The sequence below is a fragment of the Dermacentor albipictus genome, chromosome 5 (assembly GCF_038994185.2).
Source record: "Dermacentor albipictus isolate Rhodes 1998 colony chromosome 5, USDA_Dalb.pri_finalv2, whole genome shotgun sequence".
NCBI classification, from domain to species: domain Eukaryota; kingdom Metazoa; phylum Arthropoda; class Arachnida; order Ixodida; family Ixodidae; genus Dermacentor; species Dermacentor albipictus.
In genome coordinates, this window is record NC_091825.1 from 83,843,643 (window position 1) to 83,862,549 (window position 18,907).

The following is an 18,907-nucleotide window of genomic DNA, read 5'->3' on the forward strand; positions in this document are numbered from 1 at the left end:
TCATTTAGCGCTTCAGTTTGGAAAGTCGTGTCCACCGCGACGGTACAGAGAGCCTCGTGCTTCTCCCCGTTGCTTCTGCTTTGGACGGGCGTAACCGTCAGCGTCAGAGGTTGCGTCACAGCCGTGTCGAAGCACACGCTCGCGAAAGTAACAGAACACAAGGGGTTATTAAGTAAGTGGCACGGGAGACAGCGTGTTGGAGCATTGATCAGGTAGCCAGGCCCCGCGAACGCCGGTGCAAACTTTCCTTTTGCTGCATGCATGTCATGTGGGCGATCTTTCCAAGCCATGCAGACGATGTTCGCTCGTCTAATGCGCGAGGTTGTCGGGGATGTGGAGCACCGCGCTCGCCTGTGTTTCACGTCGGGACAGGCGCACCCCCGGCTGTTGTATGAGCTTAATGGAGATGAAATCTGCCCAGTTTTGCCGCTGCGAGCTGGCGGAGGTCGCTTGGGAGGCTGCGAAAGACCCGCGGACAGCCGAAGGCGCGTCTCTCGGACTACACGTGACGGTGTCTGGACGCTACGCCGGGTGGATCGCATTCGAAAAGAGGGGCCGAAGCTTTTCGAAGAAAGCGCGTGTTCTGGTGGATATCCTTGCGAGAGCTTCGAAGGGCAGCGTTGCAGGAGGCATACGGCAATGCAGCGGCCATGGTCGATATTTGTCAACCCGCGAGGCACAGCACGCGATGCCCTCACGTACATATCTATATAGCGCACGCAAGGTCGGTCAACGGGCTCTTTTCTGCAACTAATTAGTCGTTAACGTTGTTTGAGTGGTCAGCATTGTGTGTGTTTCACGAACGGGAGGCGTAAGTGCTGTGAATTCAGAGAAAGGGGAAGTAAATATTCGAAAGCGATGCCATGTAAACTAGCAGAGTAGCAGAGTAAATGATTCGGGCGAGTTGGAGCAGTCCTGTCGTGATGGCGGTCAGCGCACTGCGCACTACAAGGCTCAAAGCGAAGGGCAAAAAAAGAAAAAGAAAAAAAAAAGATAGCGGGGACGAATCATAGCCCTGCTTTCTTTAAGAATTAAGTATTTACAACGCCTATGGAAGCGTTGCTCTACACGTGTTCGCGTACGAGGCCTCGTGTGTTGTGGGATTCATTATTAGTCTACGGCGGCTAACACTAACGTTTGTATTCAGCAAGCACGTAAGTACCGTGTCCTACGACAGTGCAGACCGAATTCCATGAAAAACCTGTCCCGTTTGGCTAGTCGCACCTGAAAGCGCTCGCGCGTGCGCATGTATACATATGTAATAAAGCTTAACTACAAACATGCCTTCATACATTCCATATACAGGGTGCGCCTGCTAAATTTAGCCAGAGATTAAAATTATGCGAAGGCCACGTAGCTGGACAGAAACAAAAAGCCCGCGAATACACGTGAAGTGCCTCGAGTGGCCAGTCGTGCGGCAATTTCGGCGTTCATTTGAGGGATTCTTTCACGTTAGGAAAACAACACTCGTATGTGCAGCACGTATTGAGCAACAGACAGCTGTATCGGGAGTTTTTCATATCGCTCTACAATTTTCTCATAAACACATCTAATGTAATTGTAATATTTGAGAACTTGATTAATTAATTAGGACTAACCATCGAATTAGGTGAAATGAAGAAAAAATTATGTATCTCCAAGCGATGGCAAACAACATTACCGTGGTTCTGTCCAGCTACGTGGCATTCGCATACATTTAAATTCCGGCTAAAGTTAGCTGGGACGCCCTGTTTAAGCCCACACATAGACCCGCGAAATGTGATGCACAAAATGGAGCAGTGCACTCAGGCATTTGCCTAATGCCACTTGAGTGCGTGAAAATAAGGAGACAAAAAAAATATGTAGAAACGGCGAGAAAGCCTGATATTCCAGTTAGTGAAGCTTGCAGTTTTCATACATGTTTTAGGGCGCATTCCGTGCCTCACTGAGATGACGCTGGCACGCATTGGGCGTTCGCCTCGCATATTCTGTCCCTATACTTCCGTCGTTGGAGCTGAGCGATATCCTCGATCGCACGTGCACCGAGTTTCTGCACGGGCCTCCTCGGTAATTTCTGTATCGTGTCCGCGTAAGCACATCTGTATGCCTAGCTGTTCCGTGTGCCTAAAGTCCGCGTGGCTATCAAGAGAGCACGTGCATTACTCTTTCCTGTCTGATACAAGCTTCACCCGGTGCCTGTGTAGCTAATGGAGGTGCGTGCTCGCCGTCCTGGAGGCGAACGTTACGGATAGCGGCGTATACATAGAGAGCCCTGAAAGCAACAGGAGCAGGAAAAGAGCGGGCCGTCTCCGATGGAGCACGTGTACATTTATTCCCCTCCCCCCCCCCCCCTCCCCCCCCGGGCCGCTGACCTTAGAACGAAGTTTTTATCATGGGCGATGTTCGTGCATTTACTGGAAATGTCAATTAGGCTCACGTTGAAGTATGCGCTTTCGGCTCGTAGGCCACGGCTGCGTGGGCTACTTACTAAATTCAGCCTCATAGTTGGCGGCTCCTATAGCCTCGTTGTTGCGTCTTACAGAGCACTTAGCAATCAGGATGAACATCATTTTTCTGCCGTTGTCAGGAAACAAAGAACAAATTATAAATCCCAAGTATAAATTTTTACAATGCGCCATTTCGCCGCTATTTCTTCGCGCTATATTATTTTTGTTCTCAATTAGCTAATGAATGCTGCCAGGAATGAAGCAGACAGTTAAATTTAGGTAGGAGACCAGTTGAAGAGATTGCAAACACGTGCCTCCTACGTTTCATTCATACATGAACTGAGGTCCTATAAGCGATGAATATTACAGCAAAAAAAGAATTTTGATTAACATGAAAAGATGGAAACGAACCAAGTCGAGAATGAAGCGATGGCAAACATTTAAACACGACGTTGAAAAATAGGCAAGACGAATGAAATAAAATTGGAACGCATGCGCACTAAGTACAAAGTAAAAAAAAAGCATAAATAAGATACATAAAATATACGATATCAATATTTTCAAGCTTGCATTAAAAAAGCACACAACACATAATGACCATATTGCAATGCCTCGAGAAGGCCTCTGTCCTATATTAGCCTGTAAAGAGAGGGCAAGACTCCTCGTTATTTTAATATTTAGTGTGAAAAAAGAATATTGAAATACACTATTCTGCCTAAGTAAGGCCGTATTGATAAGCCCTTAATTACGTGTAACCTCGAACTAACGTACTTTTAATTTTAATGGTAGGTTTAGCGTTCGCAAAGGATAGGAGCGCACGAGCAAACCGTGTGACGTTATTTCGCCGATTGCATGAAATTCCAAGCATGCATGCTTGGAATTACGTAGTTGGTTGATCGGAATTGCATCATCCACGCATAGTCACAAACTCAGGAATGCGTTTTGTACAGAAAACAGGAACGCCGTGGTGACACAGAGCTGGAAATGCACGCTTTGATTACTGTGCAGTCCTCCGCAGCATCGAGAAGTTGCCTCGTGTATACTAGGCTTCGGAATTGTGAACGAAAGGCCGTTTCGCGGCCATGGTTGCTCGTTTCTTCGATGATGGTCCCTTCAAAAGCTACGTGGCCCGCCTTCATCCTGTAGACAAGTTCGGCGCAATTGCACCACGAGAATTGAGATGTCTTCCTGCTTATTGCGCGCATAATATTATGCTTTGTTGAGCGTGCTTTTGCTGGAGTTCTCGTGGAGCCGTTCGGAGGGCGGGTCGTGCAAAGCGAAGGTACGCGCGGCAGCAAAAGTATCTTTGTCTGTGAATGCAATGTGACATTAAAGACTGCAGTCCAAACTTTGCATTCCGAATGTTCGAGTGCACTCATGATATTCCGTTTGATATTACGAAGAAATTCTGTTTTTACGGTGAGCCTGTGGTCCGTATACTTCTGGCCACGGATGTACGTCCTTCCACGTTTTTTTTTCTTCTGATGACATTGAGAGCAATGCTGATGCTATTGAAGACATTTGCTGTTTTCCATTACTCCACACCCATTGTCTGTAGAGAGAGAAGGAGACGTAAGGCGGAGTGGTAAACCACGTGCTCTCCCGATTTGCTGCCCTATGCTAAGGGGTAGCGGAGGGTAGCAAATTGTTACGGAATAAAATGAAATACAGAATACTATAGTACTTATACCTTGGTTACATGCCTCACAAACCCAGGAAGCGATACGTCTACTATTGCTGTTCTTGAAGTCGATAGATGTGCACCGCCAGACGAAGCGGTGCCCACAGTGTTTAAGTTGCACAAACCGATTTGTATCTGGTTGCACCTATTACTGCGATAGCAAATGTATGACCGTTTCCAGGCGCATTTTTGCCGTCGCCGTCGCGGTGATGCTCTGTACAAAGTCCAATGGCAATGACATCGTCACCGCGTGTCGTATGCTGTAATGAGCGAGTGAAATCACGCGAGGGAAGCCGATGATCGCGGCTTAATCTAGCGCATGCGACGGAGGAAAACGGAGAGCAAACGCACCGTCTTCCATAGCGCGAGAGGCCGCTGGGGGATGAGAGGGAGGGAGCGGGGGCGGCGGCGTTGTGCTCTGGCAGCAAGTGCCTATTTCGTGACCGCGCGCAAGGGGAACTGACGATCGTGGCTCAGTCTCTCGCGGCATAGGGAGGAATGTGGGGAGGCAACGCGGGAGGGCGAAGGGGTGGCGTTCTACTCCGTTAGCGACTGCGTACTTTACACGGTAGCGTGCGGTCGCGCGCGCCTTATGTTGAAAGAGATGTGCAGGCGGCTCATACCTTTGTACGTGATGTGTTCTTGCAGCTCTCGCTTTGAATGGATAGCACGAAGGTCACTTGGCTCGTTGCTGCCGCTCATGCTCACACCGAATAAAATAATAAATTATGGGGTTTTACGTGCCAAAACCACTTTCTGATTATGAGGCACGCCGTAGTGGAGGACTCCGGAAATTTCGACCACCTGGGGTTCTTTAACGTGCACCTAAATCTAAGTACACGGGTGTTTTCGCATTTCGCCCCCATCGAAATGCGGCCGCCGTGGCCGGGATTCGATCCCGCGATCTCGTGCTCAGCAGCCTAACACCATAGCCACTGAGCAACCACGGCGGGTGTGCTTACACCAGCGTGGTGACAGTGGGTGTCCGTGCTCACCGAGTGTGATGTGTTCATGTTGGCTTGTGTGAGCTGACACCATGCTTGTTGGTTGAGTCACTAAGCGAGTGTTTCCAAGTTGATAGGGCCGATAAATCTACTATCAGTACTTCGTATAGCTGTCCACTAATTTGTTGTGGTGATTTTCGAAGACCGCGAACCGTTCTCCATATAGGTGATAGGTGTTTATGTGGATCAAGAGAATCAGAAAAAGCTTCCATCTTAGAGACGGCAAGGAGTTGATCCGACGTTGGATCTTCCGTATGCGTCTCGCCTTCCTTAGGTCGTAGGTGGACTTGGTACGCCTGTACCTTCGTTCCGCGCGACGGAGAATAGCTCGAAGCCGCTATAATTCTGCTTCGAATTCCACAACAACGCCACCCGTTCAAATGCCTGGCTCTCTGTCAAGGTCGCCGAGAGATCCACGTAGTGGAGGATTTCTATTTAAGGGTTGCTGGTCTACAATCCTCGTTCCCCGTACATGACCCCCTTGACGTTCCGATCTCGCGGGATTCTCGTATGGGCAATCTGTTTTCCATCGAGGAGTTACAAGCGGCGTTGGCAGCGTGTAGACGTTCCTCATCGCCTGGGCCTGACTTGGCAGCTCTTGGCAAGGTCGGTAAAGCAGCCCAGCGTGCTTTTCTAGAGGTGTACAACAATTCATGGCAGCAAGTAGTGGCTCCAGCTGCATGGAAGTCCAGCCGCCTTGTGCCTCTGCTCAAGCCAGGTAACGCACCCCTAGATGTGGCGTCTTATCGTCCCATTGCTCTGGCCAGTTGTCTAGGAAATGTGATGAAGAGGATGGTGCTAACACGTCTAAAGTGGTATTTAGAACACTACAAGATATACCGTGACGCTATGGCAGGCTTCCGACGCGGACGCGTTTCGGTAGACAACGTCATAGATCTTGTCTCGTCTGTTCAACACGAAAGAAGCAGGAGACTGTCAGCGGCGATGTTCCTGGACGTTACAGGCGCTTATGACAACGTAACACATCGAGCCATCCTGGACGCCTTGGGCGATGTCGGCCTAGGAGGACTTGTGTTTCGATGGATATTCAGCTACTTGAAGGACAGGTCATTCTTTGTGCAAACAGAGGATGGCGCATCATCACAACACAACACTCACCGTGGAGTACCACAAAGCGGAGTCTTGAGCCCCACTATATTTAACCTGGTGCTCATCGACCTGGTTCACACCCTTCCACAATCCGTCCCTGTGTCGATATATGCAGACGATATATGCATTTGGTCATAAGGAGCGACGCATCCACAGGTGCGCGCCAGACTCCAAAAAGCGGCCAAACTAACATCCAGCTATCTTCGAACACGAGGTTTGGAGGTATCCTCCCAGAAGTGCTATATGGTCGCTTTCACGCGCAAATCAATGAGACAATACGTTGTTAGAATTAATGGACAGCCTATTGCCTACGATAAGACGCGCCGTTTTCTAGGAGTGATAATAGATCGAGACCTCTCCTGGAGTCCTCACGTCTCTTACCTAAAAAGGAAACTAGTCATGACAACAGACGTGCTCAGATTTCTTGCGGGAAAGTCATGGGGTGCGTCTGTGAGTGCAATGCTCCAACTCTGTAACACACTGTTCCTGGGTCTCCTACGCTACAGCTTACCTGTACTAGGTGGGACTGGTAAAACCAACCTCTGGGCCCTCCAGTCTGTACAAGCTCAAGCTCTGCGAATTTGCCTTGGCCTTCCCAGGTGTTCATCAACGGCAGCAACAATAGCCATCGCGCATAACCATCCTATCAATACTTATATTGATGTCGACTCTTTAAGGATGCACATCATGTACTTCGCCCGACTTTCATCGCATCATCTCGGCTCCCTTCCTGCCGCTCGACCTCGTTCAGCGTTCAGCAGAATCTTTGCCGCCAACCACGGAAGTCTACCGTCAAACTTCACACCTGCAGCACGACCATCTCTACCGCTGTGGTGGCTGCATCCACTCCAGGCACTTCTTGTTATTCCCGGCATAAAAAAGAAAACGGAGATGTCATCTTTCGCCCTCAAACAAACCGTTCTTTCATTCCTACATGACAAACGTAACGAGCGCATCCACGTTTACACGGACGGTTCTGTCTCCTCTAAAAGTTCAGGTGTAGCAGTGGTACTTCCCGCTCAATCTGTCACTATCAAATTCAAGACGTCTCACATTGCATCATCGATGGCTGCTGAACTCGCAGCTATCCGTGCTGCTCTGGAGTTTATTGGTCCCAAATCACCACATTCATGGTCCATCTTTCGTGATTCAAAGGCAGCTCTCCTGTGTCTGCTGTCCCCTTTCAACCACGGACCAAATGTGCAATTAGTCGCAGACATCCGACTACTCCACCATCACGCAATCGACAAGGGACACAACATTATCTATCAGTGGATAGCGGGTCACTGCGGAATTTCCGGAAATTATCGGGCGGATGACGCTGCCCGGTCGGCCCACGATGGTGTCCAAATTATACCCATACCGCTGTCAAGAAGAGATGCAGCCGCAAGTCTTTGCTCCCTCGCACGGGAGCTTATGCTAACTCTGTGGCACACCAGTGAATTCACGAACGCACGTCTTCACAGATTGGATCCAAAATCGCAACTCCGTCTTCCACCAGGGTTGCCACGAGCGGAAGCGACACTTCCGTGCCGCCTATGGCTCGGCGTGGCATTCACGAACTCCTATTTCTTCCGCATTGGGATGGCCGACAGCCCTGCTTGCGACATCTGCGGCTGCGAAGAGACGATCGCGCACCTCCTCTGTGACTGTCCACGTTACAATATGCCAAGAAAAGTGCTCGGTAACGCGTTCAAAAAACTAGACAATCGCCCCTTCACAGAAGAAAAAGCCCTAGGACAGTGGTCCAGACGGGTTCCGGCACTCAAGGCCTTAAGGGCTTTGCTGAAGTTTTTAGGGACTTGAGAATTGTGCGACCGCCTTTGACTATCGTTGCGCGTAACATCGCGTTACTGTGTGAATTTTTCTGGGTTTTTTTTCTTTCTTCCTTCTCATTTTATTCCCTTTATCTCTTTCCTCAGCACAGGGTAGCGAGCCGGTATTTACACAGCCTAACCTCCCTGTCTTTCCTTCCTTTTTGTCTCTCTCTCTCTCTGTCCACTAATTTGCTATCGCAATTGATGCTTCGCCTTTCGGTCGAAACTGCGTCTTTTCTTATTCTTTCTGCGGCCATCGATTTACCGCAGGTTCAGCAGGCTATTTCAGAGAACAATGTTACAATGAAGGTGCTGAGTGTGCGGACACAGCGACGAGGACACATACGTCGTATTTCTGTATAAACCGTATTGCTGAGTCCTTATGGTCAGAGAAAGGACCGAAGCAGCTTTACCGCATTTGGCAAAGCCCTGCCTTTGTATGCCGAGTTGAAGTCGTCTATACGAAGTTCCTGGTTTGGAGCTGCGCCTGCGTGAAATGGCCATTCCGTGGCACACTCATTTTTTGTTGATATGGTAAAAACGATACGTTGGCGCAGAAATAGGGCGCCGGCTACGCCCTTTTTTTATGGAGTTTGAACTAGCCGAAGGTGTCTTCAGCTATAGTTTCCGGCGTTTCGTGATATGCATAGGCCAAAACGATGTCGGCGTCCATAGAGCTGAAATAGTTTAAGCATAAAGCCAAATCGTATCGGTGTATGTGGCCCAGCTGCGTTTGAGGCCAGATGTGTCAAAACCTGTGATGGATGATGGTTTGATGTGTTGCGATCTAGGCAAACAACGGCAGCGCGGCCGCTGCGCCCTGTGCCTTGACGACGCGAGCGCCGTACAGACTGGAGACCGAATCGTTGACGCCACCGTAGAGGTTCATGCAGGAACGTCAAAGAGGGACCTTGAAGACTCTATGATCGACACATTTGGGTGTATCCTCCGGGTGTTGTACCCCAATCCCCTCGTCATTGCGGGTGTCTTTAACGTCGATGTGTCTCGTCCCGACTGAAAGTGGTTCTTGGCGCTTCGCTTGGAAAGGTTCGGCCTTCAATGTTACACCACCACCAATGTATCCGCGACGGGCCATCGGTCGCGCGTAGAGACAACGTTCGCTGAGAACATCGGCAGTGTCGTCACAGAGCCCATGGTCGTCTATCATAGGGACTATAAAGCCATAATTACTGTGTCCACGAGATAAATGCAAATACAAATAAACACAACGACGTGCATATTTGTATTATATATATCTTTTAATTTTCGTTTCTTTATAGTTATATGCAGCTCCGCGGGTCATCCAGCTTCACAGAGTGGAATGGCTGTGAATTTTTTTCACATAGGGCGCTGTCCCGCACCAGTCCCTTTGTATCTGCAACAGAAACGTAAAACGTACAGGTCATATGACATACACATATAGCATAGTGTACATAAATGGCCAACGTACACATGCGTTTTGTATATACAGGGTGTCCCAACAATCATGTACCAAGCTTTAAAAATATGCAAGCGCCACGTAGCTCCACAGAACCAATATAATTTTCGCCGTCGCTTGGAGACCGTCTGAATTGTTTCCGATCTCAGGCCATTAGCGGCGGTTTCTGCCAATGACATGGCGCCTCATGCTGAGGCTATTCTAAAAGGATGTGCGTCTTTGTGCTCGCATTCGCAGCCACGCTGTTGGCTAACAGTGACCCTGGGCACAAATCGCGAACGTGTTATACGATCGACAGACCCGCCAGACAGCGTCGCTGTGTCCTCGGGCCGCGATTTCGGAGCCCAGTCCATGTTTCTTCGTATACTGGTTCCGATCATTCGTGCGAGGAACGACGCGCTTGGCGGATGTCTCCGATGCGGCAAATGTAATCCCGTTCACGGCGATAATCTCGCGAACGAACGGGGTCGCTGGATGAAACTACGGCCAGCGTTTTACGAGGTCAGTTACAGCGAGTGCGCGGCCTCCCGGGAAGCGACAAGGGGGGGTGGCGGTGGAAGAGGGGGGCTTCGCGACATGAGAGGGTTCGACTTGGAGCCCTGGATGGCGTCCGAACAAGCGCGGTGAGGCGATGGTGAACGGAAACGGGGTTTCGAGGTCTAGGGCTGTGTGGTCTGAAATTAAAATTGTAACACCGTAGTCAGCGCTTCGTAGTAGTGCAGAGGCTTTCGGAGGTGAGAGAAATATAAAATGAAAATAAAATAAAAATAAACGAAAAAAGAAAGAGGGGTGTGGGAAACAGTCCGATGTCCTTATTCTCGCGAGACAATGAAACTATGCTACTGAATATTTGAATAGCTGGTTTGTGTTTCGTTTCCTTTATTAGATCCGGTATGGTGTACTGCGGCACGCTATAGTGCCTGTATGTCTGTTGTTAACAGCACTCTACCTGCATGGATAGGCATGTGGCGTGAGAAAGAACGTATCTGCAGCGACCCTCGCTGTTTAAAATGATAGAAAATTAGAAAACAAAACAGAAAAAGAAAGAACCTAGCCTGACTGGCGTCCTGGAGGCCCTCGCGGCGGCCAGTAAAAACCAGACGCACCAAGGCCGACTCCAGTTTTAATCTGCACTGCGACACCTTGCTCTAGTTCTTGTTGAATCACCTATGCATAGCAGTGCTTTGCTTTCTCGGGCAAAACTGCTCATGACCTTTTTTTTCTTTCGCTAGACAACGTAGGAGATTTTCATATAATCTAAATGTTCTCTAAATGCTAGTTAATTGGAAAATCCAATACTGTTACCTAAACAACAACCGCAAGAACACCGGAAAGAGGCAGGCTTGCACCGATCTCGCAGTGCACTGGGCTCGGAGCTCGGTTTCCTTGTAATACTCTTTTGGCTCGCACAGCCGCATTGCGCTTTAAATGCACGGCACGCGCGGCTCAAGTAGCATGCGGTGGCGCACATCCTACAGAGATGCGAAGCGGCAGACAGAAGGACACTGCGCGCCATCACTTGCGCAAGAGCGACGGCCTTGACCAAGAAGAGCGCTTCGCGGAGCTTCTCTGAAATTCGTTAATCTCGTCCGTTAAAGCCGAGCATAATTACGCGCGGGCGATTGTGCCAACGGGGGGCCAGCTGCGCCGGCACGCGTTCTGGCACCTGGGCCATTACTCGCGCGCGGACTTTATTGCGTGAAGCAGTTCCACCTTTGAACGTGGTGAAATCGTCGTCTGCAATCTCGATCTCGCACGTCTTAAATATGCCGTCTGCACCGAAACGAAGGCCGAAACTGGCCCCAAAATTAATGTTGGCAAGAACGTGCCAGGAAATTCGTATCGTTTCTTTGGATAGAAAGCTTCGCTGCTAACGCAGAAGTCGTTCTGAAGAATGTACCAGGACGTCCTGATTGGGGAACACTCCACGGGTCAGGTGTGTTGATTTACTTTGTTGGCTTCCAACGGTGGAAAAGTTGGCAGCTGAAACAGCAAGCGGCCCCGGTATCTTTAGCCTCGAGAAACCATCCATTTAATCTAACTGAGCGTCGGGCTTCTCTCATTTGTTGCAACAAGTTGGAGCCAGGTGGCGATTGTATCATGTACGATATGTTAAGGTCATAGATGACTGGAAGGCAGTATATTAGGGTTATATATATCTTACATTGGTAATGAGCAAAGGATGCAACGGAAGGTCCCTGGGCTGATGCATGCGATCGATATAGTGCCATGCCTTAGCTTATAGTGCAAGAGAGTTCCAGAGACTTGAGAATATGTGTGGAGACGCAGCGAAAAATTTAGGCCTTACGTTTAGCAGAGAGAAATCAGGAATTATGATCTTTAACGAAGAGGTAAGTAATTATGTGACATCAATTAAGCACCAAGTGGTACCCATAGTCAAGCAATATGATTACCATAAAAAAAAAACTAGGAAAAGGCTTACTCAAGCACCCATCAAGATAATCTGAAAATAAAGGGAACGCGGAACGCATCAATAATGAAACGCAGAGTACTTTGTGTCTACAATAACTATGAGGTAGTCAGCTGAATCTAGAGAGGAGTAATGGAGTTAGCGCTAACGTTTGCAAATGCCATTCTGTGCTTAAAATCGGATATCTTGTCGCGGTTGGAAGTTAAGTAAGATGGGTAGGTCGGTTGTCTTGGAAGCCCACGGTAAAACCACAAATAAGACAGTGCAGCGCGGCATCGGTTGGGCCTTGTTTGAAGTCATAGAAGCGCAGATAACAATTAGTTTTGAAGATAGACTCAGGAACACGGGCAAAAATAATTGGGCGGCTAAAGTGCATACATGTATGTACCTTAAAAGCGTGGACACAGAATGGAGGAAGGAGTCAAGAAAGTTGGCACCTAAGTGCACGGTAGTTGAAAGTGTAAATAGACAACCAGGAGTCATCAAAAAATAGTTAGAGAAACAGAGACAGTAAGTTTAATGGAAATAATCGAAAAAAGAAAGATCATGAAGATTTGAAGAATGACAGGAAGGAAGTTAGAAGGGACAATCTGTGCGATAATACAAAGGCTATTTGAGGCTCGAGCTGGTCGCCTAAAGACAAAAGCACACCAGAGCAAATGTTTGCAACAAGATGAGCCATGTGTATGCTGTTGGAAAATCCGGAGACCATTCAGCACATCGTAATGGAATGCGAAGGGTTTAACCCAGCAAGGCCCGTAGGGAACGGATGCACCTTCCAGAAGCGCTTGCATTTAAAGTGGATGGAAGTATCAGTCGGTCAGCAGCCAAGATAAGCAGGAGACATTAAGAGTATTGGTGGGAAAAAAAATCAGGGAGGAGATTGACACGACCGAATTCGTTACAGGCATAGGTAGCGGTACAAGGTAGATATAGAAGTTTTGAGGAAGAGAAAACTGATTAAGACGTATACAAAGTGCTAGAATAAAAAGCATGTATAGGATACCTGATTAACTCAAGCAGTCTAGGTGTTGGTTTATCACTGTTCCGATTCAAAGGTAATGCTCATAAGTCATCATCATCATTATCATCGTAATTACCAAATGATTAAGTCCCTAGACTCTGAAACAATGAAAACATTCTTTTTTTGATTTCCACGTGGACGGCTTGGTTCATTACTTCCACGTGAAAAAATGCTATGGACATCCGGGAAGAGAAGGAGATTTTAATGAAGAGAAAGGAGGAGAGGTCGGCCTGGAGAGCGTGTCTGTAGCCTGCTACTCTTCACTGGGAAAAGGGGAAGTGGGAAATACAGGGAAAGGTAGGTAGTGGGTGATTATGTTATGGTACAATGAGATACTATATACACGTTGTCCGATATGCGGATGCGCACTGTAGATGCAATACACGTAAGAGTAATCTTGTCACATACTTAAACAATACTTAAACAAGGCGAAGACCCGTCCTTAGCAAGCAGCTACAGGCCAATAGCGCTAACAGGCTTTCTGTGCGAACTGTACGAAAAATAGTAAACCGGCGCTTAATATGTCACCTGGAAAATTAGAAAATACTAGGCTACCTTCAATCTGGTTTCCTAGAAGGGAGGTAACAACAGACCATCTTGTCCGCATTGAGGCATACATTAGTGATGCCTTCGTACATAGACAGATTTTTTTCTCTTAGTATTTCTCGATTGATACAAAGCGTATGACACGACCGCTTCGGAATTCTCCGATATTTTTCTGCCATGGGTTAACCGTACGTTTCATGCAAGAGGGGGCAGTGGGCCTTGTCTGGACCATTCACCCAAGATACTGGCGTGCTGCAAGGGGGCCGTGCTTAGTTACGCACTCTTTCTTGTAAAAATGACTTCCCTGCCTATATACAGTCATTCGACGCACAATGTTTTGTACTGTAGAAGTGCAGATAGGCTTTAACTCTTGCAATAATGCCGTCTACCAAGGACAAGTACAGCTTGCAATGATTGAATTTTCTGAGTTGGCCGATGAAAATGACTTTAATATAAACCCCCAGAGAAGCACTCGCGTATTCTTCTAAAAGGAAAGGTGTAATAGCAGTGTCATGTATTGTGATCAAGGGAGATCAACTCTCTGTGAGCAACGAACATAATTCCTAGGAATCATTTCAGACTCGAAGCTTAGGTTTATGGCCGATATTAAGTACCCAAAGACGAACTGTTTGAAAGCAATGGACCGTTTAAAGTTTTTGTCGCGCACAACATGGATTAGTGATAGGAATGAAACGCTTCCTGAACCTGCCTAGGAGCCTCGTTCGCTCTCGCCTTGAGTATGGTACTGTAATCTATCATTCTGCAACGTCAAGCACATTAAAACGTTTAGATGTAGTTCATGATCTAGACATCCGCCTCTCAACTGATGCCTCCAGGACAAGTACTGTAAAAAAGCGCCTACATAGAATCAAACGAGTGGTCGCTCCGTTTAGAGATGCGATATTCCAGTTTCAGATATTTTCTGAAGGCACATTGAAATCCTGAACATCCTTGTTACACAACCGTAAACGATTTGTTTTGTGCCATAGTGTTTAATAATCGGTCCCCGCTGAGGGAGCCCTTTTCACTGCATGTGAGGAAGCTCAGTGAAGAAATAGGGGCTTAACTTTTACAAACTGGTTCAGTGCCTCCAGCAAAGCTGCTACCGCCGTGGCAGTGGCAGCTGATAGAATGTGGCACAACGTTTATCAAGGTCACACAGCATGCTGCAGAGGCACTCATTCGAATGCACTTCCTTGAGCTCCAAGCCAAGTACACATGCCCGAAATTTTACACCGACACTTCAAAGTCACATCCCGGTGTGTCTTACGCAGCCCAGCGGTCCATCATTTTCGGAATACGATGGTCTGCACCCACTAACAAGCATCTTCACTGCTGAAGCTTATGCGCTATTGTCAGATGTGCACCACATCATGCAACATAAACTAGAGAATAGGCAATTGCATTTCCAGACTCAATAAGCGTAGTCAAGGCTTTAATGTCGCTACAAAAGCGTAAAAGTACTGTAATTATTTAATTATATTTCCTTCTGTGCACTATTTATGCATCTGAACAACGTATCCTAATATGCCAGGTTTATGGCCACAGAGGCATCGAGGGTAATGAACTCGCTACGCCCATAGCAACAAAAGCTCGCAGCGCTTTCATAGGTGTCGCAACCATAGATTTGAAGCCATTCGTGCAAAGAAAACTAAGAAGCTATTGGAAACGCCTAAGGGATGCTGAAACGTCTAATAAGCTTCGTTTAATAAAACCAAGTCTAGGGATTTGGCCATCAACAGCCAAATGACGGGAAGCCGATGTCCTCCTAAGTTGCTTGAGAATAGCTATCACGCACGTATGGCTCATACAATCAGCTGCTCACTTGTGAAATACCTCCCTTCCCAAGTAAACGTAGTGACAGATTGACCATCATCCACGTCTTACGGGGTTGCCTAGAAGCCGACGCGAGAAAGAAGAATGAGAAGAAAAAAACACTTTCCTTTAGCTTACAGACAACATATTCGTCTACATCCAGCAATTTGTTCTTTTTTTTTTGGTAAGGAACTGGTATTCATTACAAAATCAATCTTGAATTAAATTAGCTGAAGAAAGTTGTAACTCGACCTCTCTCCAGAGGCCGCTGTTGCCATGGTAGCGTTTCTTTGTGAAGCACGCCTCCAGGCCTTTACTTTCAAAGTGCCCTGATAAGGCAGTTGTGCTACTGACAGTGACACATCTTAGTAGATAGCCCCTTCGAAGCTTATCTTTTATTTTCATCTAACTTCTCATAGTACAGCCTATGTATCATTATCATATCTTTAATACATACATATTTTACGCACTTTACAGTGAATTTTTTCGAGCTACTATACAGACATGTCACATATACCCTTTGTCATTCACCACACCATCAAATACATGATACGTGTGTTTGGCGCGTTTTGACCATCCCTTGCCCTTACGCCAAAATTCAATCAATCAATCAATCAATCAATCAATCAATCAATCAATCAATCAATCAATCAATCAATCAATCAATCAATCAATCAATCAATCAATCAATCAATGAAAACCGTCCGTAAAGCCAGAGGTAACAAAAGCGAATAAAAAACGGCACTCTCTCGATGTCGACCCGTGCTCGTGGATGGGCTGTTCTCTTTAAATTGGAGTTCGAACGTTAAGGTAAAGGAAGAAAGCCTGAAAAAGAAAACTGCTTTCTCGCGTGCGTAAAACGTGCCTGCACTACTAGGACAACTTTATCCCCCATGGGTATTTTTGGGGTGGATTTGGAAAGCACACCCTGTGGTGTCCTCGCACTTGAGTAATTGAAGTATTTTTAAGCTTCTAAACCTTAAAGTTTTCAACGTTCTGTATGAACCGAGCGCCACTTAAGAAACAGATGGTGAGCCTTAAGGAAGATATCTCGGACTTGGCACCAAAGTACTTGAAAAAAGACGTTGTGGGGTTTAACGTTAGAAAAGTGCACTATGGGTTACGAGGGATGCCGTAGTGGAGCACTCCGTAATAATTTTGAGCAAATGGGGTTTCTCAACCTGCACAAAAAAGAGCGGTACATGAGTGTTTTTGCGTACGCGTCAATCGGAATGCGGCCGCCTCAGCCGGGATCGACTTGGTGGTAATGCTCGGAAAGTTTGCGTCAAATATTGCATCGCCCCATGTGACACGATCAACGTGTTCTTTAGCGCATTTCATTCGGAGCGTCTATATACGAAGTGGAAACTACGTCTGCATGCTGCATACCGTCGAAATAGCGAAATATAAATAGTTGAGCCTCTGTATACGAGTGCATACATGTTGTTTTAACTGGAGCTTGGATAGAAGCACGTTGTTTTTAATAATTAACTGACATCCCTCCTTCCGCTGATATTGTATGGAGCGCTGCGAGTTTGGCAGAGTGGAACCAGTGTTGCACAAGTTGTGATTATCACTGCTTAGCTTTTCTGGCTATACTACGTTTTTATTTTCAGAGACACGGCACGGCGTTCGATATATATCTGCTACCGAAATAGATCATATTAATAAACGAAGGGTTTTGTATGACGCTCCGTATCCCCTCTATTTCACTAAAGTCCATAGTTAGGCTGCGCTTGCCCCTACACATCTTCGGCTTCGTTTCACCAACGCGCAAAGGAGAGGCAGTCATGAAAAAATTATGCAGGTATCACGCACTGTGGCAATCGATGTAAGCGAAGCATTCCGTGCTGTATGCTTTGATTGACGATAATTGGCGGTGATGCTGACGGCTAAAGCTTAGTTTCTTCAGCGTTTAGCCTAACACGAGAGAGGTGAGTTGATGTTACACGTTACCTTGCGGGCACCACTGCTGTTTGTCTGCGTAGTGCACAGAACACACAGGGAGAGGTGTTTGCGTGAGGCGTTGTTGTGCGCCATATTTCATAACCTCTGAGAGGGTTGAGCGTAGTCGTTGCCTTACATGGCACATCGCATTGTGGCAGAAGTATTAAACTTGAATTCGATTATGGGGCTGTACGTGCGAAAACCGCAATCGGATTATGAGGGAGACCGTAGTGGCGGACTCCTGATTATTTTGACACCGTTATGTTCTTCAACGTGTCCCAAAATCTAAGTGCACGTGCGTTTTCTATTTCGACCCCGTCTAAATGCGGCTGCCGCGCTTGGGATCAAATCCGCGTCCTCTAGCAATGCCATAGCCGCAAAGCTAACGCAGTGGGCACAGATGTGTTGATTTGACGGTCGACCGCTTCCGCAGCGTCGCCTGGAGCCTGCGGTGGGCCTTAATTAATGCGGCTATACTTCTGCATGTTTTGCGGACTTTGTCCGCTCGACATATTTGCATGGGTTTATTTTTCAAAAATATCATCAATGTACTGTACCGCACCTGTAACATAAGCTTATCCAGCTTCCCCGCCACCACTGTCGTATAGTAGTGGGCTTCCTTTCCTTCTCACGTCACTTGCCCCCCCCCCCCCCCCCCCCTCCTCCTTTGTATGGGAACTGCCTCTTGTTCTCCCACTCCTTCTTCCCCTCTTCTTCTCCTCTCTACAGTTCTATCCGCGTCCCTTCTGGTTGATCCTTGGATTTGTAAATCTCACTGCTCGAATATGACGCACCTTCACTGGGCCCTGACTGATGAATGTATTTAAGGGTTGGGGGAGGGAGACGGTGGAGTGACAGGTTGCAGTGATGTGTCATTTGAATCTTGTGCGTGTAGCTCCGTAGGAAGGACTGAACCGTCAGACAGAAGCAATTTAAACAGTGCCTCAAAGTCACACGGCAATAAATTCCCAGCATAAAGACCTGCGCTTTCTAAGTCGACCTAAGTTTTCTTACAGCGGCGCCTGTGATACCAGGTGCCACATTTCCCGCTGTTAAACAGTACAAACGAAATAATGGGGCAATTCATAAATCAATCGTTCCATGGTAGCCCATTTACAGGGCTAAATAATATGCGACATTCGATAGTAAAACGTGGTACCCCAAATTGTATAAGTGTGATTCTATTCTTACGTTGTTACCACGTCTGCGTCAGCGAAGGGCGCTGGCTGCGTGTCACCTTCCAGCCGAGTGTGGTCGCTGCGCTGACTTCAGGAGTGACCACTAAGCGCGTTTGCGCTTTCTTTGCTGTGCAGGAAAGTGTGCAACAACTGCAAGTGCCCCCGAGAATCGCACGATGTGTACCACGAAGAGTTCGTCAACGTGCGCGACCGCATCGGTATCAAGGCGTCCGACCCTTCGCAGCATACTTCCAAGGAGAAGACGCTGCAGGAGGGATACTCCTGGGTGCCACCGGGACTGTCTAGTGCGAAGGTACGAGTAGCCGAACAGCGCCCCACATGGGCGGGTGCACTTCACGTCTCATTAATTGAGTGACGTACAAGAAAAGAAAAGATTAGTACGAAGATTCTCCGGTATGTCGGAATTTGAGATAACGCGAAACATTCGGTCGCCCAGCGTATGTGATTAACCCTTCAATGCCCAAGTATC

The 18,907-nt window shown here is 47.5% G+C and overlaps 1 protein-coding gene across 2 annotated transcripts in view; it reads left to right on the forward strand.

Annotated features, from left to right (window-relative positions):
- The window catches only part of Lmpt (four and a half LIM domains protein limpet), a 412,264-nt gene that overhangs the window by 219,707 nt on the left and 173,650 nt on the right, over positions 1–18,907 (forward strand). For both annotated transcript variants that reach the window (XM_065436843.2, XM_065436842.2), the window contains exon 3: positions 18,553–18,730. In XM_065436843.2, the coding sequence (XP_065292915.2) occupies positions 18,553–18,730 (178 nt within the window). The remainder of the gene's footprint in view (positions 1–18,552; positions 18,731–18,907) is intronic.